The sequence below is a fragment of the Ranitomeya variabilis genome, chromosome 2 (genome assembly GCF_051348905.1).
Source record: "Ranitomeya variabilis isolate aRanVar5 chromosome 2, aRanVar5.hap1, whole genome shotgun sequence".
Taxonomy (NCBI): Eukaryota; Metazoa; Chordata; class Amphibia; order Anura; family Dendrobatidae; genus Ranitomeya; species Ranitomeya variabilis.
This window is the reverse complement of record NC_135233.1, coordinates 474,649,872-474,672,939: the sequence shown is the minus strand read 5'-3', so window position 1 is coordinate 474,672,939 and position 23,068 is coordinate 474,649,872. Positions and strand designations below refer to the sequence as shown.

At 43.2% G+C, this 23,068-nt stretch overlaps 1 protein-coding gene across 3 annotated transcripts in view; it reads right to left on the bottom strand.

Moving 5' to 3' along the window:
- The window catches only part of LOC143806831 (uncharacterized), a 197,921-nt gene that overhangs the window by 97,043 nt on the left and 77,810 nt on the right, over positions 1–23,068 (bottom strand). The window contains exons 4-5 of one of the 3 annotated variants that reach the window (XM_077287781.1): positions 4,250–4,646; positions 1,104–1,315 (exon numbers count right to left, since the gene is read on the bottom strand). In XM_077287781.1, the coding sequence (XP_077143896.1) occupies positions 4,501–4,646 (146 nt within the window). In that variant the 3' untranslated portion in view covers positions 1,104–1,315; positions 4,250–4,500. Of the gene's footprint in view, positions 1–1,103; positions 1,316–3,295; positions 4,647–23,068 lie in introns of those variants that run through there. The other 2 variants (XM_077287779.1, XM_077287780.1) reach the window with 2 other exon arrangements.

Below are 23,068 nucleotides of genomic sequence, written 5' to 3'. Positions count from 1 at the left end.
TCATACTTATGGATCAATTTGTGAAGCACCTTGGGGTTCAAAGTGCTCAATATGCATCTAGATAAGTTCCTTGGGTGGTCTAGTTTCCAAAATGGGGTCACATGTGGGGGAGCTCCAATGTTTAGGCACACAGGGGCTCTCCAAACGCGACATGGTGTCCGCTAAAGATTGGAGCTAGTTTTTCATTCAAAAAGTGAAATGGCGCTCCTTCCCTTCCGAGCCCTGCTGTGCCCCCAAACAGTGGTTCCCCCCCACATATGAGGATTCAGCGTACTCAGGACAAATTGGCCAACAACTTTTGGGTTCCAGTTTCTCCTTTTACCCTTGGGAAAATAAAAAAAATGTTGCTAAAAGATCATTTTTGTGACTAAAAAGTCAAATGTTCATTTTTTCCTTCCATGTTGCTTCTGCTGCTGTGAAACACCTGAAGGGTTAATAAACTACTTGAATGTGGTTTTGAGCACCTTGAGGGCTGCAGTTTTTAGAATGGTGTCACTTTTGGGTATTTTCAGCCATATAGAACCCTCAAAGTGACTTCAAATGTGAGGTGGTCCCTAAAAAAAATGGTTTTGTAAATTTTGTTGTAAAAATGAGAAATCGTTGGTCAAATTTTAACCCTTATAACTTCCTAGCAAAAGAAAATTTTGTTTCCAAAGTTGTGCTGATGTAAATTAGACATGTGGGAAATGTTATTTATTAACTATTTTGTGTCACATAACTCTCTGGTTTAACAGAATAAAAATTCAAAATGTGAAAATTGCAAAATTTTCAAAATTTTTGCCAAATTTCCATTTTTTTTACAAATAAACGCAAAAATTATCGACCTAAATTTACCACTAACATGAAGCCCAATATTTCACGAAAAAACAATCTCAGAACCGCTAGGATCCGTTGAAGCGTTCCTGAGTTATTACCTTATAAAGGGACACTGGTCAGAATTGCAAAAAACGGCAAGGTCATTAAGGCCAAAATAGGCTGGGTCATGAAGGGGTTAAAGAATCAGAGATGTGATTGAATAAACAACATAATGTAATTATAACTGTTCGCAAAAGTGACGTGCATTTAAAAGTACAAATACGACCTGCTCACACTCATATGTAAGGAAGGAGGTGCAGCGAATTGTTCAATTTCTCTGTGGATGGTCTTATCTTGCTTATAGACAATTTGAGAAGTACAGAAAGCAGGTTATGGAATTTTTTTCTGTCATTCTCCTTATGCAAATGGTGAATAATGTCCAATCATTCCGGTATGCTTGCATGGCTTAATGAAAATATCATCTGGAAATGTTGGGAATAGGTATGTGGGTAATGAGAGACTATAGATTTAAGGACAAAAACATAATGTTAAATCAAATTAAAAAAAACCTTTTCTTAAAACATTAAACATTCCCCCCCCAAAAAAAAAACACTATAGATATCCTATGGTCGAACGTATATTTCAGGAAAGCACTGAACCCCAAATTCTCATTTAACCCATCAGGAGTAAGGCTATGTGCACACGTAGCGGTTTTTACCGCGGAAACGCAGCGTTTCTGCAGCTGCGGGTCCGCAGCAGTTTCCATTGCGTTTACAGTTACATGTAAACCCTATGGAAACCGCAATTCGCTGTGCACATGCTGCGGGAAAAAACGCGCAGAAACGCAGCGGTTTACATTCCGCAGCATGTCACTTCTTTGTGCAGAATCGCTGCGATTCTGCACACATAGGAATGCATTGATCCACTTACTTCCCGCATGGGGCTGTGCCCACGATGTGGGAAGTAAGCGGATCATGTGCGGATGGTACCCTGGGTGGAGGAGAGGAGACTCTCCTCCAGGCCCTGGGAACCATATTTGTGTAAAAAAAATAATTAAAATAAAAAATAATGATATACTCACCTCTCAGCGCTGCACGCGGCCGTCCGGTCGCAGGGTTGCTGTGCGAGCAGGGCCTGCGATGAGGTCGCGGTCACATGACCGTGACGTCACGAAGGTCCTTCTCGCACAGCATCTTTGGAACCGGACCGCCGCGTGCAGCGCCGAGGAGATTGGGACATCAGAGGGTGAGTATAACCATTTTTTATTATTTTTAACATTACTATTGATGCTGCATATTGCTGCATATGCAGCATCAATAGTATAGGAGTAAACCCGCAGCGGAAACCGCGATAAATCTGCAGGGATAACCGCAGCAGTTTTGCCCTGCAGATTTATCAAATCCGCTGCGGGAGAACCCGCAGAGGACCCGACCTACGTGTGCACATAGCCTAATACTTCCCACTTTAAAGATCTACTTGCTCTCCATTTGAGCAAAAGATCTGCTCAGATTACCCCCTCTATATCTCAATGGCTCCATATCAATATGTTTAACTTTGAGCAGGTTAGCATTGATCTCAGGAAGATTGATGCAATAAAGAATTTGTGGCGGTAGGTTTGCAGTAGACATATGTAGAGATGTCACCATTTCTCAAAGTATTAATTTAAATGTCCAAAAATTCCACGCTTTTGCCTGCATTGTATGTCAGTTTGGTGTTTCTGTCATTAATGTTGAGTTTTGTCATAAGATCTAATTATATTTCCATGCCCTCCCAGATAAACCATACATCATGGAAGTATCTCATCCAGTGATGTATATTTTCAGTTCCAGGTATTGGGTTACTAAGAAAAATCTCTTTTTCTCCCATGCCCCTAAAAACAAATTCACGTAAGATGGTGTGTAAGATGCGCCCATGGCGGTACCTTGTAATTGGAGGTAAATTTGTTTGTTAAAGGTGATGCAATTAAGTGTCAGTACAAACTCCAAAAGAACCAATAGGAGTTCCATCACACATGGCTCTATATTACTTTATTTTAAAAAGTAAGAGCTTAGTAACCAAATTATTTAAAAGAAGCAAAGCATCCGAGGATAAACATGCAGGTTAAATTGCTGTCAGCGTCTCTCCTCCTGTATGTGCCTGGTCGCTCCCTCTGAGATTGCAATCATTATGGTCACATGAAGATTTTGGAACCCTGACGTAAAGATTGACACATTTGTCTCTGGTTAGACAACATTTTTGTTGAGCAATCTCAGTTTTGTTTGAGAAAAATTGTTTAAACAATATAATACATGAAAACGCTATTGACATTCATTAGCCCATTGAGTTTTTAGTGTATTTCATTTCGAGACCACATCAAAAGAAATAATAAAGACAGACTGAATGAACAATGCACATTTGTTTTAAATCCAAAACATTATTTTGGAAAAACCCATGGTATGACATCAGTAACCTAGTCTTTTATGGCCTGACATGAATTAACAAATTGCATAAAACAATTTTTACTTATATAGTATATTTTCAGATAATATTTTTGGTAGGAATATTGGAAGGTTGACCTTTCACACGCAGCGGTCATGCAGTGGTTTTAAACCACTTCCCTGTGCCACTGCAGTATTTATACTGTTTCCCTGCACTATTACTTACAATTACTATTACCCCCTACAATTTTATTCCAGAACACAAACTCATTTTCATGTGAAATCTCTATTTAATTCCATAATCTAGTTTTGGTGACATATTCCTGTACTGTTGGTGGTTCTGGGGCCATGGATCATGAACTATTGGTGGTTCTTGTGTCATATTCCTCTTATGATGGTGGTTCTGGTACTGTATTCATATACTACTGATGGCTTTTGTAACGTATTCATGTGGTCATAATGGTTCTGGTGCTTTATTCATCATCACAAGAATCATAATCAGTACATGAATACTAAACCAAAATCATAATCAGTACATAAATAAAACACCAGAGGCATCAATGGTACATAAATACAGCAAAATAACTATAACCAGTAAATACATAGGTCACTAGAACCACCATCAGTATATGAATGTCACCAGAACCACAGTCAGTAAATAAATACACCAGTACATGTATACATCACCACAACCTCAATCAGTACAATAATGCATCACCAGAAGCTCAATCAGTACACAAATACATCACGAGAACCACTATCAGTAAAGAAGTACAACACCAGTAGGTTCATAAGTCTTCAGAACCATCATTGCATGAATATATCACCAAGCTTGGTACAGCAATAAATTGTAATGTCAAGTCAGGCCCATATACATTTGTATCTCATGAACTTATAACTCCTAGGATATCCTTAACAATGGTAAGTAGATACTGGGAGTTATCAGTCTTTATGAAACTGCGGACTATACAGGAACCACAGTACTGATGAGACATAGTCAGTATTATATCAACAAGTAAATATTTACATCCAGGTACCTTATAGATGACATCTTCTCTTGATTAGTTTTTCTGGGCCATCCTTGCTGAGATGCTGCAGCAGCTAGATTTTGTAAGGGTGCCATTTGTGAGTAGCTAATATCCGCAGAAGAGTTGTTCGACTGATGCCAGATCGGCGCACTGAATTTGCAGAATGGGCAAAACAAAAATTGGACCAGGACCCTCAGTTTACACAGAACATTATGTTCAGTGATGAGGCAAACTTTTTTGGGTCATTTATATGGATACACCTAAATAACATGGGAATGGTGACAGTTTTCTTGCGTAGGGTGTCTTTCATTGAAATCTGCTGCAATGACCCGGGTACTGCTTTCACCAGACATCAACACAATTTCTATCCGCTCCTCACGTGTTAACCTCTGCGACAGGTCAATGGCTGTAAACAAAGAGAAACTTGTAAATAACTCATGAAAGAATAAAGTTACGTTAAAACCAAGCAGACCATTGTTTTTCTTGTGAAATTCTCAATAAGTTTGATGTGTCACATGACCCTCTTCCCATTGGAAAAAATAAAGTTGGATCCAAAATGGCCAACTTCAAAATGGCTGCCATGGTCACCACCTTGAAAAGTTTTTCCCCTCCCATATACTAATCAGCTTCAAACAGGAAGTTGATATCACCAACTATTCCCATTTTATTTAGGTGTATCCATATACATGGCACACCCTGTATATTTCCTCACAGCCAGCCCCACGTGTGTATTTCACCACAGCCAGCCCCACATGTGTATATCCCCACAGCATGCCCCACGTGTGTATGTCCCCACAGTCAGCTCCATTGTCCAGACAACCTAAAGTTGACCTATCACTCATTGCAGTACCAACTAACCAACCAATTGTTTACAGGGGAGTAAATAGCTAAGTAAACCAAAAAAGACCAAAACCTACCCCTAAAATCATCAATCTTTATTAATAATTACCTATAATAACAACATATTTAAGTGAGATAAAAAGTACATCCCTACAGGGATCCACCAGGGATGGGGAAAAAGAGTCTTTGTCTAAAGGTACCTGTTATGGCACAGACTTTTTGCCAGACAGGACTACTATGTCTGTCTATAGCTCCATGATCTATTAAGGACTGTTAATCTGAAGGTCCCCTGATGAACCCCCTTGGATAACGGGGGAGAAACGCGTTGGGACAGTGTGTGAGCTGATGCATTTGCATGGCAGCTTGAAGGGCAATACCCAGGAATAATGAACTTGAAGGGAATACCCATGAATATTGAGCTAAGTGATGGTTATGAGCTATGATTTTATGACATGTGAACTTATTATGTGTCATTTGTAAAACACATTAAGCACCTTATTTAGATGTGTTCCTCTGTATAACGTGGAGTTGTGCAGATATATTGTAACCTACTAAGATTATATGGGTTTAGTTACACCTTTGGGTTTATTACGTCATATACGGTAGGTAGTTTCATTAAGATTGGTGTATCTCTATATATATGTACCTGTACTAACAGAGTGACAACTCATAGCCAGCTTGGCATATAGTAGAGAGGGCTGGCAGATGCTTTATTATATCACTGCATCAAGCTGTATTTGACGGTGCATACCATATATGATATAGATTTCATAAATATTCTATATGATATAGATTTCATAAATATTCTAGTGGGCAGTTAATTGACAGCTTACTGTGAGGAACATATAGAGGGGTATTTATTCAATTTTGTGGATCTAATTTGATCCATATTTGTATGTCTTTTGTCTGTGATTATTAGTTTATTAGGGATAACCCAGGGATATGAGGGACAGCCGCCGTGGAGCGGGGGCGCCATATCGTATTATAGGGTGCCAACCTCCGCTGCTAGGAAGGATAACTGCTTTCAGGGCCTATTAGGGCTAGAAGAGGTTTACTGTATTTAAGAAGGTCTTGTCTCTCTTTTTTTTTTTCAATTTTTGATTTTTTCATTTTGATAATTTTTTATTTTTTGCTTTATTAAAAGTTTTTTTTCATTTTTTTCTGTTTTTGTTTTTTGGTATCATAACAAAAATTCCATAACAGGTACCTTTAGACAAAGACTCTTTTTCCTCATCCCTGGTGGATCCCTATAGGGATCTACTTTTTATCTCACTTAAATATGTTGTTATTATAGGTAATTATTGATAAAGATTGATGATTTTAGGGGTAGGTTTTGGTCTATCACTCATTGCCTAAGGAATACGTTTCATTAGGTTCCTGTCTAAGCTAAAATGTACTTCAGGTCCGTTTACTGACCCAACTTGTTTCTTCACCTGAACCACATATCTGCTGCCTTCCCTGACCATCTGCCTAATCACTGTTGTGAGAGAAGTCCCCCTGTGTGTCTGTCTACACTTCATGTTTTCCATTTTGCACCCTATATTGGACTCTGCAACTTATAGGCTGTTGTTAACAGAGGGCATGACGTAAGCACTCCCTGCAGCCAATTCCAGCTCCCTTTAAAAGGAATCGGTCACCAGGTTTTTGCTATGTAATCTGAGTGTAGCATGATCTACTGGCAGAAACCCTGATTCCAGTGATGTCACATACTGGTCTGCATGCTCATTTTGATACAATCGCAGATTTCTCTGCTGCAGATCTAGCAGTGCTCTAAATGCTGCGCTACGTATAACATTGCCCAGAACTCTGGCAGCTTTTTGTGTTCACTGTTCATTGATATAAAGCTGTTAATCAGTGGTGGGGGTGGAGCAGGGGGACTAGGAGGCACAAGACACCTAGTCCTGTAGTAATAATCCTCTGCTGATAAAACACTGATTTTATTGAGACATCAAAACATAGCCTAGTAAGGATGTATCTAGAATCAGGATCTCATCCTCTACATCATGCTGCTCTCGGATTACAAAGCAAAGGGTTAAAGAGTGATAACAAGACAATCCCTTAGACTCCTGTTATGGCTGGACCTGGTGGTTAGGAGCATCGGGAATGACCTGATAGTCAAACTGCAAAATAGAGCGAGCTCTGGGAAGCGGGAGCTCTGCTGACCGCAGCGCTAATCTATTATCACACACACTAGAATTAGCCGTGGATCGTACCTGACTCTGCCTAGACGACTCTACACAGCCTGAGAGGTAACTACACCTAAAGAGAAATCATTAAGCAAAGTACCAGCTGTATACCACTTTCCAATTTATTCAGACAACTCATATATGATTTATATAAATAGGAGGACATGGAGTTATTGCTGAACATATAATTTATTAAATTCAAAGAAAAATACAAAAAGAAATATCAAATTTACATGATAAAAATGGATAATACATATCAAATGTGACAAGTGAGTTACCCAGGTGAGTGTAAATGACCTATGGGCCACACAAAGAGCCACAATATAACCTATTGATGATAAATTACTGACATCCCGACATTTCAATGTAGTTTGTGTGGTTAGACCCTATATCTATGCTACAGCATGTTACTAGTGGGCCATTATGCACAACATAACTATCTCATTAATTGCCTTAATAAATGTCCATGCCTAAACAGGTTTATTTCTCATAATATTTACCCATGTGGTCTCAGTGAGCTTCCTGTGTGGGCCTCAGTCTCCCCAACGCGCGTTTCGCGTGCTATAGATAGCCTCGCTTCCTCAGGGGGCGTGGCTTGATCCCAATCCTAGTCTAGTTTAAATAGTGTGCCGTTCCGGTCACCTGACCCTACGGCCGCCTATCAGTGATATTTAAAGTGCGCATGCGTTTGTATGGTCATCCATTACCATGGCAACCCATGGTTTAATACACCGCCCCTGTGTTGATATATATATATATGTGTTTCCCTTATCAGCAAGTGTCTAACGCAATAAGTTACCGTTATGGAGACTATCACCAGTATCACTCCACTCAGGTGTATGCCTATTATTAAACACTATTCTGTCTGTCTCCGCAACTTCACCTAACACGCCGCGACTCCGCCTCCCTAGGTCACGTGTGCGAGCCGGCGTCAGGCTCGCACCACGCCCCCAGACGGACGGGAACTCGCAACGTGCGAATAAAACAGCAGCTGACCTCATACAATCATGGCTAAATGCCGCTTTGGGAACTACCGCTCGTGTGTGACCACACTGAAAAAGTCCATCATGGAGCGCTGATCTTGCCTGTCTCAGCGCCATCGCTTCACATGGCGTAACCCCGCCCATCAAGGTCACGTGAGCAAGCCGACGCCAGACCAGCAACACGCCCCCAGAAGGACAGTGATTCACAACATGCGAAGAGACCAGCGGCTGGCAGGTATATTAGACCATACTAAACGTAATAAAGTGCTACAATACTAATGTTTTAGAAAAAATAAAAACATTAATCCGTGCTTATGAAATATAAATAGTGACACTCAATAAATTACCAACAATAATTTTACAATATATCAATTCAAAAACACACAGAGTAATTGATCTCATGTATGATTAAAAAAAGTGCATTTAGTGCCTATATATAAAGTGACATTGTGAACATGTAATTAATGATAAGATTATCCATACATCAATACAACTCAAATAGTGGATTACACTAAGATATAATTGCGGAAAGAGTCTCTCAGGATGGTGTATTCGGAATAATATTCACCAACTATGGTAGCCATGATATCTTGTGATGTAGCTTTTATATACAAAATCTTCCTTTAATGTTACTCCTTGCTTGTAACACCGAAATTTTTGCTGCCTCCTCCTCTTTCCGATATGACATCTTCCAATTATGTCCATTGAAAATCATAGTGTATCCATAATTCCTAAATTAACTAAAACAATAAACTGAAAAAAACAAACTCAATTAAAATCACTTAAAACCCATAAAAACTAGGACAGACCGTAAACTCAGGTTGGAGGGTATTCAAAATGGAATGGGCTATTATTACAGGAAGAGTTATCTAGAGCATTATAAATAGGAAGAAAAACCATACGCCTCATTTAACCCTTTTGGTGTGATGGTCCCCAAAATAGTTATCCACCTACATTCCCTCTGTGCTAACAATCGGTGTATATCACCCCCCCTAATCCCACACTGGATATGTTCAATGCCCCTAACCCGGAGCATGTCAGGGTCACATCTGTGATGTTCTTTGAAGTGGCGTGGAATAGTTTTCAATTTCATAATATCCTTTTCTGTTTTTGCCGCCATGATGTCCCTGACATGCTCTCGCGTACGGGTACCCAGACGTCTAGAGGTCAACCCAATGTAGATTTTGGGACAACTACACACTGCATAGTAGATGACCTGAGTCGTGTGACATGTAATATGATGTTTGATATGATAATTCTTCCCATCTACTGATTCAAAAACAGAAGTTCGACTAATATTTCTGCATGCAATGCAATCTCCACATGGAAAGCATCCCATGGGTGGACCTCTGGAACCAAACGCATTTTTTGGGGGAGCGGGGACGTAATGGCTGGAAACCAACATGTCTCTGAGATTTCTGCTCCTTCTGGACGTCATCTTGGGACATTCCGTCAGAAATCCAGAGAGTGTTGGGTCCGTCATCAATACTTTCCAATGTTTTTGGAGACAGTCTCTCATGGTGGTCCATTCTCCATTATATGTAGATATAAATCGGATAGCACTATCCTGTTTGGGTTTTTCTCTGTTGTGAGGGTATAGTAGAGCCTCACGTTTTTGAAATTTTGCCCCAAGGTACCCTCTCTTAATACTTCTATTACTGTAACCCCTAGATTTAAATCTTTCTCGGAGGTCTTCAGCTTGCTTTTCGAATTTAAGTTCAGAAGAACAAATCCTTCTCATCCTGAGGTACTGCCCAACCGGGATGGCCCTGATTGTACTACTTGGGTGACTCGAATCTGCATGTAGCAGGGAATTAACGGAGGTGGACTTCCTATAGACGTCAGTCTGTAGGTAACGATGCTCATCCACCTCAATTTTGACATCTAGGAAATCCACCGCCGTTTTACTGATTTGGTATGTCAATTTAATATTGAATCTATTTAGATTCAGATCCTGCATGAAGCCCTGTAGTTCACTCTCAGATCCCTGCCATATAATGAGCAGGTCATCAATGTACCTCAGCCAGCACTGCACATGGTCTGCGGCCCGGGCGCCCCCCCCCGCCAAAAACCTCTCTCTCCCAAAACCCTAGGAAGAGATTGGCGAACGAGGGCGCACAGGCCGCACCCATGGCAGTGCCGCGTTGCTGAAGGTAAAAAACATCCTTAAAAACAAAAAAATTTTTTGTGAGAATGAACGTGAGAAGCTCCAAGATAAAGTCACACATCAGGCCATCCCGGTTGTCAGACCCCAGGAAGAAACGGACCGCCTCCAATCCGTCTTCGTGTCGTATACATGTGTATAATGACTCTGTCTGCAGTGACAAGAATCATATCCTCCTCCAATTGAATCCCATTGATCCTGCTTAGCACATCCGATGTGTCCCTGGTAGTGTTGAGCATTCCGATACTGCAAGTATCGGGTATCGGCCGATACTTGCTGTATCGGAATTTCCGATACCGAGATCCGATACTTTTGTGGTATCGGGTATCGGGTATCGCAACAACATTAATGTATTAATGTGTAAAAAAGAGAATTAAAATAAAAAATATCGCTATACTCACCTGTCCGACGCAGCCGGGACCTCAGCGAGGGAACCGGCAGCGTTGTTTGTTTAAATTTCGCGCTTTTACTTGGTTACGTGAAGTCCCGGCTTGTGATTGGTCAGGGCGGCCATGTTGCCGGGACGCGGACCAATCACAGCAAGCCGTGACGAAATTACGTCACGGCTTGCTGTGATTGGTCCGCGTCCCGGCAACATGGCCGCCATTAACCAATCACAAGCCGTGACGTCACGGGAGGCTGGACATGCGCGTATTTTGAAAAGCGCGCGTGTCCAGCCTCCAGTGACGTCCCGGCAACATGGCCGCCATTAACCAATCACAAGCCGTGACGTCACGGGAGGCTGGACATGCGCGTATTTTGAAAAGCGCGCGTGTCCAGCCTCCAGTGACGTCCCGGCAACATGGCCGCCATTAACCAATCACAAGCCGTGACGTCACGGGAGGCTGGACATGCGCGTATTTTGAAAAGCGCGCGTGTCCAGCCTCCAGTGACGTCCCGGCAACATGGCCGCCATTAACCAATCACAAGCCGGGACGTCACGGGAGGCTGGACACGCGCGTATTTTGAAAAGCGCGCGTGTCCAGCCTCCCGTGACGTCACGGCTTGTGATTGGTTAATGGCGGCCATGTTGCCGGGACGCGGACCAATCACAGCAAGCCGTGACGTAATTTCGTCACGGCTTGCTGTGATTGGTCCGCGTCCCGGCAACATGGCGCCGTGACCAATCATAAGCCGGGACGTCACTGGAGGCTGGACACGCGCGCTTTTCAAAATACGCGCATGTCCAGCCTCCCGTGACGTCACGGCTTGTGATTGGTTAATGGCGGCCATGTTGCCGGGACGCGGACCAATCACAGCAAGCCGTGACGTAATTTCGTCACGGCTTGCTGTGATTGGTCCGCGTCCCGGCAACATGGCCGCCCTGACCAATCACAAGCCGGGACCTCACGTAACCAAGTAAAAGCGCGAATTTTAAACAAACAACGCTGCCGGTTCCCTCGCTGAGGTCCCGGCTGCGTCGGACAGGTGAGTATAGCGATATTTTTTATTTTAATTCTTTCTTTTACACATTAATATGGTTCCCAGGGCCTGAAGGAGAGTTTCCTCTCCTTCAGACCCTGGGAACCATCAGGAATACCGTCCGATACTTGAGTCCCATTGACTTGTATTGGTATCGGGTATCGGTATCGGATTGGATCCGATACTTTGCCGGTATCGGCCGATACTTTCCGATACCGATACTTTCAAGTATCGGACGGTATCGCTCAACACTAGTCCCTGGCATAGGAGGGAAGGGTCTCAACCAAAGGTTTAAGGTAAAAGTCAATAAATTTACAAATGGGGTCATTCACCTTCACCTCAGGTGTTAGGTGAAGTTGCGGAGACAGACAGAATAGTGTTTAATAATAGGCATACACCTGAGTGGAGTGATACTGGTGATAGTCTCCATAACGGTAACTTATTGCGTTAGACACTTGCTGATAAGGGAAACACATATATATATATATCAACACAGGGGCGGTGTATTAAACCATGGGTTGCCATGGTAATGGATGACCATACAAACGCATGCGCACTTTAAATATCACTGATAGGCGGCCGTAGGGTCAGGTGACCGGAACGGCACACTATTTAAACTAGACTAGGATTGGGATCAAGCCACGCCCCCTGAGGAAGCGAGGCTATCTATAGCACGCGAAACGCGCGTTGGGGAGACTGAGGCCCACACAGGAAGCTCACTGAGACCACATGGGTAAATATTATGAGAAATAAACCTGTTTAGGCATGGACATTTATTAAGGCAATTAATGAGATAGTTATGTTGTGCATAATGGCCCACTAGTAACATGCTGTAGCATAGATATAGGGTCTAACCACACAAACTACATTGAAATGTCGGGATGTCAGTAATTTATCATCAATAGGTTATATTGTGGCTCTTTGTGTGGCCCATAGGTCATTTACACTCACCTGGGTAACTCACTTGTCACATTTGATATGTATTATCCATTTTTATCATGTAAATTTGATATTTCTTTTTGTATTTTTCTTTGAATTTAATAAATTATATGTTCAGCAATAACTCCATGTCCTCCTATTTATATAAACCTAAAGAGAAATATAGCCTCACCTTGCCCCAGAGAAATTCCCCAAAGGAAAAGAGCAGCCCCCCACATATATTGACTGTGAGTTAAGAGGAAGGCACAAACACAGGAATGAGACAGGTTTCAGCAAAGGAGGCCAGACTTACTAAATAGACAGAAGATAGATAAAGGGATCTTTGCGGTCAGCACAAAAAACTACAAAAAGCCACGCAGAGTGAGCAAGAAACCCCCCGCGCCGACTCACGGCGCGGTAGGTGCCACTCTGCAACCCAGAGCTTCCAGCTAGCGAGACAATATCATGATAGCCAGCTGGACAAAACTTAGCAGGTACTCAGAAATATATTCAGCACACAAATGAACAACAAATGAGCTTAACAGGGACTTAGCTTCTGCTGAAGTAGACAGGTCATCAGGAGATCCAAGTGAGATCTGAACCAGTACAGATACATTGACAACTGGCATCAGGTAACGATCTGAGCAGAGTTAAATAGAGGAACCAGCCCAGTCTTAAACGATGCAGCTGAGGAAGCCACCTCCAGACCAGCAGCTCCACTTTCAGCCACCAGAGGGAACCCACGGACAGAACTCACAGAAATACCATTCCTGACCACAGGAGGGAGCTCGAGAACAGAGTTCACAACAGACTCCACTCACTTTACTCCAAGCTGAATCTATTGCAGTCCTAGGGGTCCTCATTTTGTCTGGTAGTTCATGTACTCAAGTGGAGAGGGACCAAATCATTGCATGATTAACACTGGTTGTGAGCGTGAGCAATTTTAAGGGACAGTGCATGCTTTCTAAAATATGGGCACTGCGATAGCTACTCTGCCTGTCTCTCCAGTGTCACATGCTGCACCGTCATGGCCAAGAATAGTCAGGATTCTGCGAAAGTCAACAGAAAATAGTTATTCTGAGGACTTTGCCACGCACTTCAAAAATAAGATAGACCAAACAAGGCAAGTCTTTGTTGTCCAACCACCACAACCCCTTTGTATGAGAGACCATTGCCCAAACCCCATAACTTCACTCTCCAAAATCTCTGAAGGGGAGCTTGCTCATCTTCTCTCCAAATCACACCTCACCACTTGTGCGCTTGACCCCATCCCATCCCCCCATCTCCCCAACCTCACCACCACACTAATCCCATCCCTAACCCATCTCTTCAACCTTTCACTAACTTCTGGTACCTTCCCCTCTGCCTTCAAACATGCCAGAATCACACCTATCCTCAAAAAGCCATCCCTTGACCCAAGCGGTATGTCCAGCTATCGCCTCATATCTTTGCTCCCATTTGCTTCCAAACTCCTTGAGCAGCACATCCATGCTGAACTTTCCTCTCACTTTGCATCTAACTCTCTCTTCGACAACCTACAATCTGGCTTCCGTCCCCACCATTCCACTGAGACTGCCCTGACCAAAATTACTAGCGACTTACTTACAGCCAAAGCTAACAGACAATTCTCTGTACTCCTCCTCCTAGACCTGTCCTCTGCTTTCAACACAGTTGACCACTGCCTCCTACTACAGATCCTCTCTTCCTTTGGGGTCAAAGACCTTGCCCTATCTTGGATCTCCTCATACCTTGCCAACCGCACATTTAGCGTTTCCTACTCCCATACTACCTCTTCATCTCGCCCCCTCTCTGTTGGTGTCACCCAAAGCTCTGTCCTAGGACCCTTACTCTTCTCAATCTATACACTCGGCCTGGGACAACTCATAAGGTCCTATGGCTTCCAGTACCATCTATATGCCGATGACACTCAGATCTACCTCTCTGGCCCAGATGTCACCTCTCTGCTCTCCAGAATCCCAGAGTGTCTACCAGCCATATCCTTCTTCTTCTCCTCTCGCTTCCTCAAGCTCAATGTGGACAAATCTGAACTCATTATCTTTCCTCCATCACACATATCTTCCCTACCTGATCTATCTATCAAAATAAATGAAATCACGTTTTCCCCTGTCCCCAAAATCCGCTGCCTCGGAGTAACCCTTGACTCTGCCCTGTCCTTCAAACCGCACATCCAAGCTCTCGCCACCTCCTGTCGCCTCCAGCTCAAAAAATATTTCCAGAATCCGTCCTTTCCTCAACCCACACTCTACCAAATTCCTCGTGCATGCCCTAATCATTTCCCGCCTTGACTACTGCAACATACTCCTCTGTGGCCTACCTTCTAACACTCTCGCACCCCTCCAGTCCATCCTTAACTCTGCTGCCCGACTAATTAATCTCTCTCCTCGCTACACTCCTGCTTCCCTTCTTTGCAAATCCCTTCACTGGCTCCCAATTTCCCAGCGTATCCAGTTTAAACTACTAACACTGACCTACAAAGCCAACCATAATCTCTCTCCTCCGTATATTTCCACACTAATCTCTCAATATCTTCCCTCACGTAATCTCCGGTCCTCCCAAGACCTCCTACTCTCCTCCACGCTTATTCGCTCCTCACCCAATCGCCTCCAAGACTTCTCCCGAATATCCCACATCCTCTGGAATTCAGTGCCCCAACACATCCGGTTATCCACTGCTTTTGGATCCTTCAAAAGAAACCTGAAAACCCACCTCTTCAAAGAAGCTTACAGCCTGTAAAGACCACACGGCCACCTCAACACCATTGGAGCTACCGCAACAATTGACCTACTGTCTCCTCCCCGATAATCCTGTAGAATGTAAGCCCGCAAGGGCAGGGTCCTCTTCCCTCTGTACCAGTCTGTCACTGTTAGTTTTGTTTACTGTAAGTGATATTTGTATTTTGATGTAACCCCTTCTCATGTACAGCACCATGGTGCTATATAAATAAATAATAATAGTAATAATAATAATTTCTTTTCAGCATCTGCAACTGTATCATAAGTGTTCTAAAAAAAGGGCAGATACTAATTTATTTAATAGAAATACTTGGATTTGTGGCAGTAACGTTTACGGGGTTTGCAGACCCTTTTGTGTTGGGCTTAGTAGTAGTTGATTTTCCGGTATGTTTCTGTTTTCTTTTCTCTGTTTTATTATCTACGCCACTCCTGTTACTTCACTGTCTTTTCTGTCATATCTTGTTTTATAGCTTTCAGATTATACCCAATTCACTTTATAGGGCTGTTAAAACAAACTTATTAAAAAATGATGATGTAATGTGTTTTGGAAATGATCTGGAAATCTGCATTGCCCTGAATCATAGTTGGGGCCCCTTTCTGAGGTTAGACCCCCACCAATCATGAAGTGATGTCATACATCAGTAATATGCTATTATTATGCCAGATCTATTAGAATAAGAATATCCCTGTGTTATCAGAGGAGTAATGATAATTTTGAAAATGCAGGAGACCACTGATTAGGAATATATTGGTACCACGTAGATACTAATCAGCGTTCTACTATAAAACACAGTAAATGGGTGTTTTTAAGATACTGAGTATCAAGGTACTGCTAATAGAGTGATGTTATTTTTTTAAAAGGGATACTCCGGGACTAGTTTAGTTTTTGCCTATGGGTCTAAGCGCTAACAGGCAAGTAGTTGCTAATTATCTGCCTGTTCTATCCGGTTCATCCCTGCTGGCTCAAAGCAGTAGCTGACCATGAATGCCAATGATTCTGCTGCTTCATGCCAACATAGCAGCTCCTCAATTTCCAGGCTTCTCTATCGATGCGTCATGGCTGCTGATATTATGCTGATTGACTGATTTTTCCCCGCAGTTAGTGGAGCGCCCCCAGACACAGGGCCGCGGGGTACTCGGTACCGGGCCTCTCTGTCTCAGTTCTGGGGTTGTCACAGTGGCTAGACCCGGTCCGTGACCCTGCTAAGGGGCGTCCAATGAAAGGTGTAGGTAGTGGTGCGTGGTGCAGTTCGCAGTGAATAACAAGGACACAGGGTTGCAGTCTCTTTACCTCTTTACTGAAGGCTTCAAGATCCTCAATCCGGAGTACGGTTAACAGGGCTGGCTGAGACCGGCCGGTCCGAGGGCACATCCAGAGTTCCCTTTGCAGGTGGAAATCTGTGCCTTCCTTCTAGCGCCTGTGTGTTGTAGTACTTCCCTGCTGAGCACCACGGGATAGTCCTCACAACTGTTGTGTCTGTTTCTGATGTTCTTTCCCACAACCTATGTCTGTTCTGATGTTCTTCTCCGTCCCCCAGATGATATGGCTAGGACGCACCCGTATGACGGGTAGGCCTGGAGTTCTTCTGGGACCCTAGTGACGCCCCTCTCCCACAGTTGCCCCCTATGTCTGCTTAGGTGATTTAGGTGAGACAGCCAACCTATAATTAACTGTCCTGCCGTTGATTTGAAGTAATGCTTGGAGCCCAATACTTCCTCGGCGTTCCGGCCACCGGCTACGTGCCTCAGTAGGATGTTGCCTCGATCTTACAGCACGACTCCTACTGGTCTTATCTCCTTTTTGCTATGATCTCGTTTCTCACTCTTCAAAATAAACCTCACTTCTTTTCCTTTCTTGAGATACCGCCGCGATGTAGTGCAGGCGCGGTTCCTTATCGTTCTTTCTTGTTCGCTAGGCCTCTGTCAGGATCCCACCTCTGACAGGGACCCCCCTGAATCTTCCCCTGCAACACCCTCTGCCACAGGATGTTGCCTGGTTCCAACCCAGTCAGCTTCTGTCTAACTTTCTATCCAACCTTCTATCCAACCCCCAGTTTTACCAGATTGTGAGGAGTGGCCTAATACATAGTGCCCTTTGCTCCCCCTGGAGGCCAGACTATGAAGTGTATTGGTGTCTGTGATACCTGGTCAGGTGTACTCCTTAAGTGCCATCAGACGTACCACCACTCCCCTTAGCAGCGGAGCATCGGTACTGCAACGACCAGGACTCTGGGGCGCTGCACTAGGAAGTGGGCAGCCAGCTGTCGATCAGCATGACATCAACAGAGTGGAATACAAAAGAAGCCACTACTCTGCCCACGCGACATCACCAGAATCACAGATAGAGGCGGTCTGTGACCGCACTGTGCGGCAGATATCGGTGGAGTGCAGAACAGTCACAGAGCGTTAGCAATCACCTGTCTATTACATCATAGGGAAAAAAATAAAATGGCCTCAGATAATTCCTTTAAAGTTTGGTATATGTCAAAAGTATTTTTTCAATACATTGCACCACATAAAAATGCATTTGTAATTGACCCAACCAGGCTTATTATTTAGTAATATAAAGTAAGGTTAATTACTATAATCTACTTAATGATTACATCGATAATAGTAGGGTGAGAGATCATACTTTCATAGCCTAGGCTATTTTATCTTGACTGCTAGTCTAACCCTGAAAGCTTTGAATCATGATATTTCGCATGACATCGACATTTAGGACAGCATATTTTAAACTAATGAAGTGTTCCCAGCACATTGATTTTTTCCCCATAATTGGTTCTACATAATTATCTAGTCTAAGTGTATAATAATTCCTGGTCCCTGTCTTCCCTAGTTCCCAGTGCCGGTCCGGTCTTTTTCTGGAACACTTGACCTCATTCATACTTGCCGGCTCAAAAAAATGCTGGTCTCTTATGAACCCTAGCTGTCATGACAACCCATCGGTGCCCCGCAATCACCTGACAGGAAAGCTGATGTGCGTATCTTGTGACATGCTTCCACCACGCACAAGTTGAATGCTGCTGTCAGAGACTGACAGCAGCATTTAACATATTAACAGCCGCGGGTGGATTGCGATTCCACCCATGGCTGTTAGAGGCACATGTCAGCTGATCAAATCAGTTGTCATGTGGCGGGAAAGATGCGGGTTCCGGCACTGATGCATGGAGACGTCCTTGGATGTACCTATATGTTCAAGATCGGAAAGCGGTTAATGGGTTTGTCTGATCAGTAAAACAAATGAGAATAGGACCTGCTATGAATCGCACGGATTGGACACATGGATATATTTTTAAAATTGATGTGTGTATGGATCAATTAAACGCTTGGATCTGTGTTCTGTCCGCTGAAAAAAAAATGGATAGCACACAGACATGTCATACAGATGTGTGAATGCAGCTTAAGGCCATGTTCACACGTTCAGTATTTGGTGGTTTTTTTACCTTAGTATTTGTAAGCCAAAACCAGGAGTGGGTGATAAATACAGAAGTGGTGACGGGTTTCTATTATACTTTTCCTCTGATTGTTCCACTTCCTGGCTTTGGCTTATAAATACTGAGGTAAAATAACTGACCAAATACTGAACATGGGAATGTGGCCTTACTGGAATAGTGGAACGTGATGGTACCTCCTAGTCTATGATTGTTCCGTGAAATCTAGACTACATACAAAATATTAAGGAAAATGGAAAAGGAAAATTTCCTGATGAAGGACTTGATCTGAAACAAGTTCCTACACCCACCAGTGTGATCATACAGGTAACTGCTTATCCCAGCTACTCCTAGCCACATATTTACTCATTATTGTGCCTGTCTTTCTTTAGCAACCCTTTCCCTCATATCATGTATTGGTTAGCTTTGTCTGCACTACCAAGCAGGGCTACACGCAACCTAGTTTATGCCCTAATCTGTGGATGTTACAAAATTTATGTCGGTCAAACGACGCAAGAACTACGTCGCAGGGTGCAGCAACATGTCTCGAGTATATCCACAGCCAGAAGTGATAGAGATAAAGGCAAACAGATGACTACTGTAGCCTCTCACTTTCTGGAACACCATAGTGGCAGCTCTAGGACTCTTCGTGTAGGGATTAGAGGGGGTTACCCCAAACATCAGGGGTGGTAGAGTATCAGATGAGCTATTGAGGAGAGAATCCCGTTGGATTTACGAGCTTAAGAGTCTGATACCAGGCGGTCTGAATGGTGAACTCCTATATACAGGCTTTTACAAAAGACTATAGGACTTTCACCTATATGTTCTATTGTATACTGTAATGGGTATGAATTCGGCTGGATTGGGTACTAACTCTATCCATATGTCTAATTGATGGATATGTTTTTTCTTTGTTGTTCTTTTTCTTGTATTTTTTCTATTTTATTATTTTCTCTATTATATTTATTTTCCGTTACAGATGGAATAGGAAATAACTACTGATCTCTTTCATTTACAGCATCTGGTTCGAGGGACTTCTGAACGTATTTTGTCCCCAACAAATGGAATGGACATTGATTATCTGCAGACGGTCGGATGTCCAGAGGACGGATGTATACATTTTATACAATATATCGTGGACTGTTCTTATACAGAATTATTACATTACTACTATATAATTTTTATTTTTTTTTTTTCTGACCTCTAGGTGTTCATTCATTATACTGTCTCATTATGCCTGCTAATCTTACATTTAGATGCGGCTTCTTGTAACTAAGGGACCCTCCGTTGGGTACAATATTTGTTCAATATTTAATTAACATCCATCAAGCTCGTTAGGTTACTATATTATGGTTGTTGGTATTGTGTCAGGGATATCCTAACTCGGGCCTCTAGCCTCTCCCCCATTTGGGTGGCATAAGTTCACTCCAGCCATCAAAAAATCAAAATATCACAAATGTATGCGCATACATATTCTTTGCCTTATATATTCACCGTATTTATACGGGTATCTCAATGAGATTTGAATATATAATGGCATATCCCCCAAATCACGGCATATTCATCTATTGCCTTTTCCCCTCTCCTTTGGTACTATTTAGTATACTGTGAGTAGGAGCGAACTCACGCTCGCTCCGGTTTGTAAGGCAGTTTTGCTGTGTACATACAGGTGTTCTTTTGTACGGCGCCACCACTTAGAATACTGAATACAGGGATGAAAACTCTGCTAGCCCGTATTGCTAATCGCTATATATCGTTAGGTGCATTGTCGCTCTACTGTGGGTCACATGGCTAAAAAAACGCTCCATTGTCTATATCTTTTCTTCAATGTGAGCGAACTTATTTTTGTTTGAGCTATTGATGGTGATGGCCATAGACATATATATTTTACCATTCGCACCCTGCGCTATATATGTATACTTCTAACAGTCTAAGTGATTTTTTGCTCATCTTGGGGCTGATACATTCCTATACATTCATGAGACTGGGTGCGTTTGAGGGGTATGGATATGCACACTCTTCTTAATAATAAATGGTACATGCACGCAGCATTTAAAATACAATTGCGCAGTCGCTTTTGTAATTGTGCGATGCGTTTCTCTGGGGCCGTACCTATAGTATCGCTCGTACAGATACTTGTATTGATACCAGGAACCGGGTGGGTTTCCGAATGGAGATGGGGGATTTGCATTCTTGGAGTGCGCATGCGCCGGCCATGTCCGCTGTGCAATGACAGGGAGCGCTTGTGCATCTGCGCAGTAGATCTTGGGAGACGCCGAGAAGGGAGCGCTACTGCCTACTTTGCTGCTCACACCTGGAGGTGTAAAAGGAAAATATTTAGCTATTTAAGTTGAGAAACGTACTGCACATGTTACATTGACCTTGAGGAAGACGCTACAGGCGTCGATACGCGTGGGTCACAACTTTGATACAGCCTGTCAGACATCCATTGAACCAATGTTGCTGGGAGCCTTTTTTTCCGCCTAGGTGTTAGGTAGGGTGAGTGTATATGGGACCTGATCATGAGGGTCTGGGTATCCACATGGTGTTTAGTATGCCTTTAAGTGCACTATATGTTTATCTATTTTTGGATTCCCTATTGTGGGACATAGTATACTAAGGGTGTGTCTTTGGGTTTATGGTATTTCCATCACACCATATAACGTCCGCATGCTAGATTTTTTTGGTTCAATGATTTATTTATGTATTGGCTGTACAAGGTTACTTGCTGTATTATGATATTTACTGATTATTTGTATGGACCCGTTACCCCAGGTCATATTTTTTAGGGGGTGTTTTTAAAATGCTTTTATGTTTTTGTGTGGTGTTTCCTAAATAAATAAAGATGTTTTTTGTATAAACTCTGATTTGTTGTGGTGATCCCAATTCGTATGCATACACTTTGTCTTTTTTGGTTCTATTATACTCAGTATGCAGGTGGTGATCCCCTAGTATTTTCTATCACACGTTCAGTATTTGGTGGGTTTTTTACCTCAGTATTTGTAAGCCAAAACCAGGAGTGGGTGATAAATACAGAAGTGGTGATGGGTTTCTATTATACTTTTCCTCTGATTGTTCCACTTCCTGGCTTTGGCTTATAAATACTGAGGTAAAATACTGACCAAATACTGAACATGGGAATGTGGCCTTACTGGAATAGTGGAACGTGATGGTACCTGTTGTGAATTAGACTTTTTTGGCTCCCTCTTGTGGTCACTAGTGATATGACTCTGGGATTGTCTTTCCTCAGTTTGGCACCCACCTGGGTCGTTAGTCCAGGGGTGTTGCTATATAAACTTCCTGGTTTCTCAGTCCAGTGCCTGGCATCGTTGTAATCAGTTCCTTTCTGTTTGCTCCTGTCTGCTGGTCTTGGATCTTGCAAAATTAAGCTAAGTCCTGCTTCCTTGTTTTTTGGTTATTTGCTTTGCTCTTATTTTTTGTCCAGCTTGTACTAAAGGTACCGTCACATTAAGCGACGCTGCAGCGATAGCGACAGCGATGCAGATCGCTGCAGCGTCGCTGTTTGGACGCTGGAGAGCTGTCACACAGACTGCTCTCCAGCGACCAACGATGCCGAGGTCCCCGGGTAACCAGGGTAAGCATCGGGTTGCTAAGCGCAGGGCCGCGCTTAGTAACCCGATGTTTACCCTGGTTACCAGCGTAAAAGTTAAAAAAACAAACAGCACATACTCACCAGCGCGTCCCCCGGCGTTTGCTTCCTGACACTGACTGAGCTCCGGCCCTAACAGCACAGCGGTGACGTCACCGCTGTGCTTTCACTTTCAGTTTAGGGCCGGCGCTCAGTCAGTGTCAGGAAGCAGAGGCTGGGGGACGCGCTGGTGAGTATGTGCTGTTTGTTTTTTTAACTTTTACGCTGGTAACCAGGGTAAACATCGGGTTACTAAGCGCGGCCCTGCGCTTAGTAACCCGATGTTTACCCTGGTTACCAGTGTAAAATATCGCTGGTATCCTTGCTTTTGCTGTCAAACACGGCGATACACGGCGACCTAGCGACCAAATAAAGTGCAGACCTTCTAGCAGCGACCAGCAATTTCACAGCGGGATCCAGATCGCTGCTGCGTGTCAAATACAGCGATATCGCTATCCAGGTCGCTGCAACGTCACGGATCG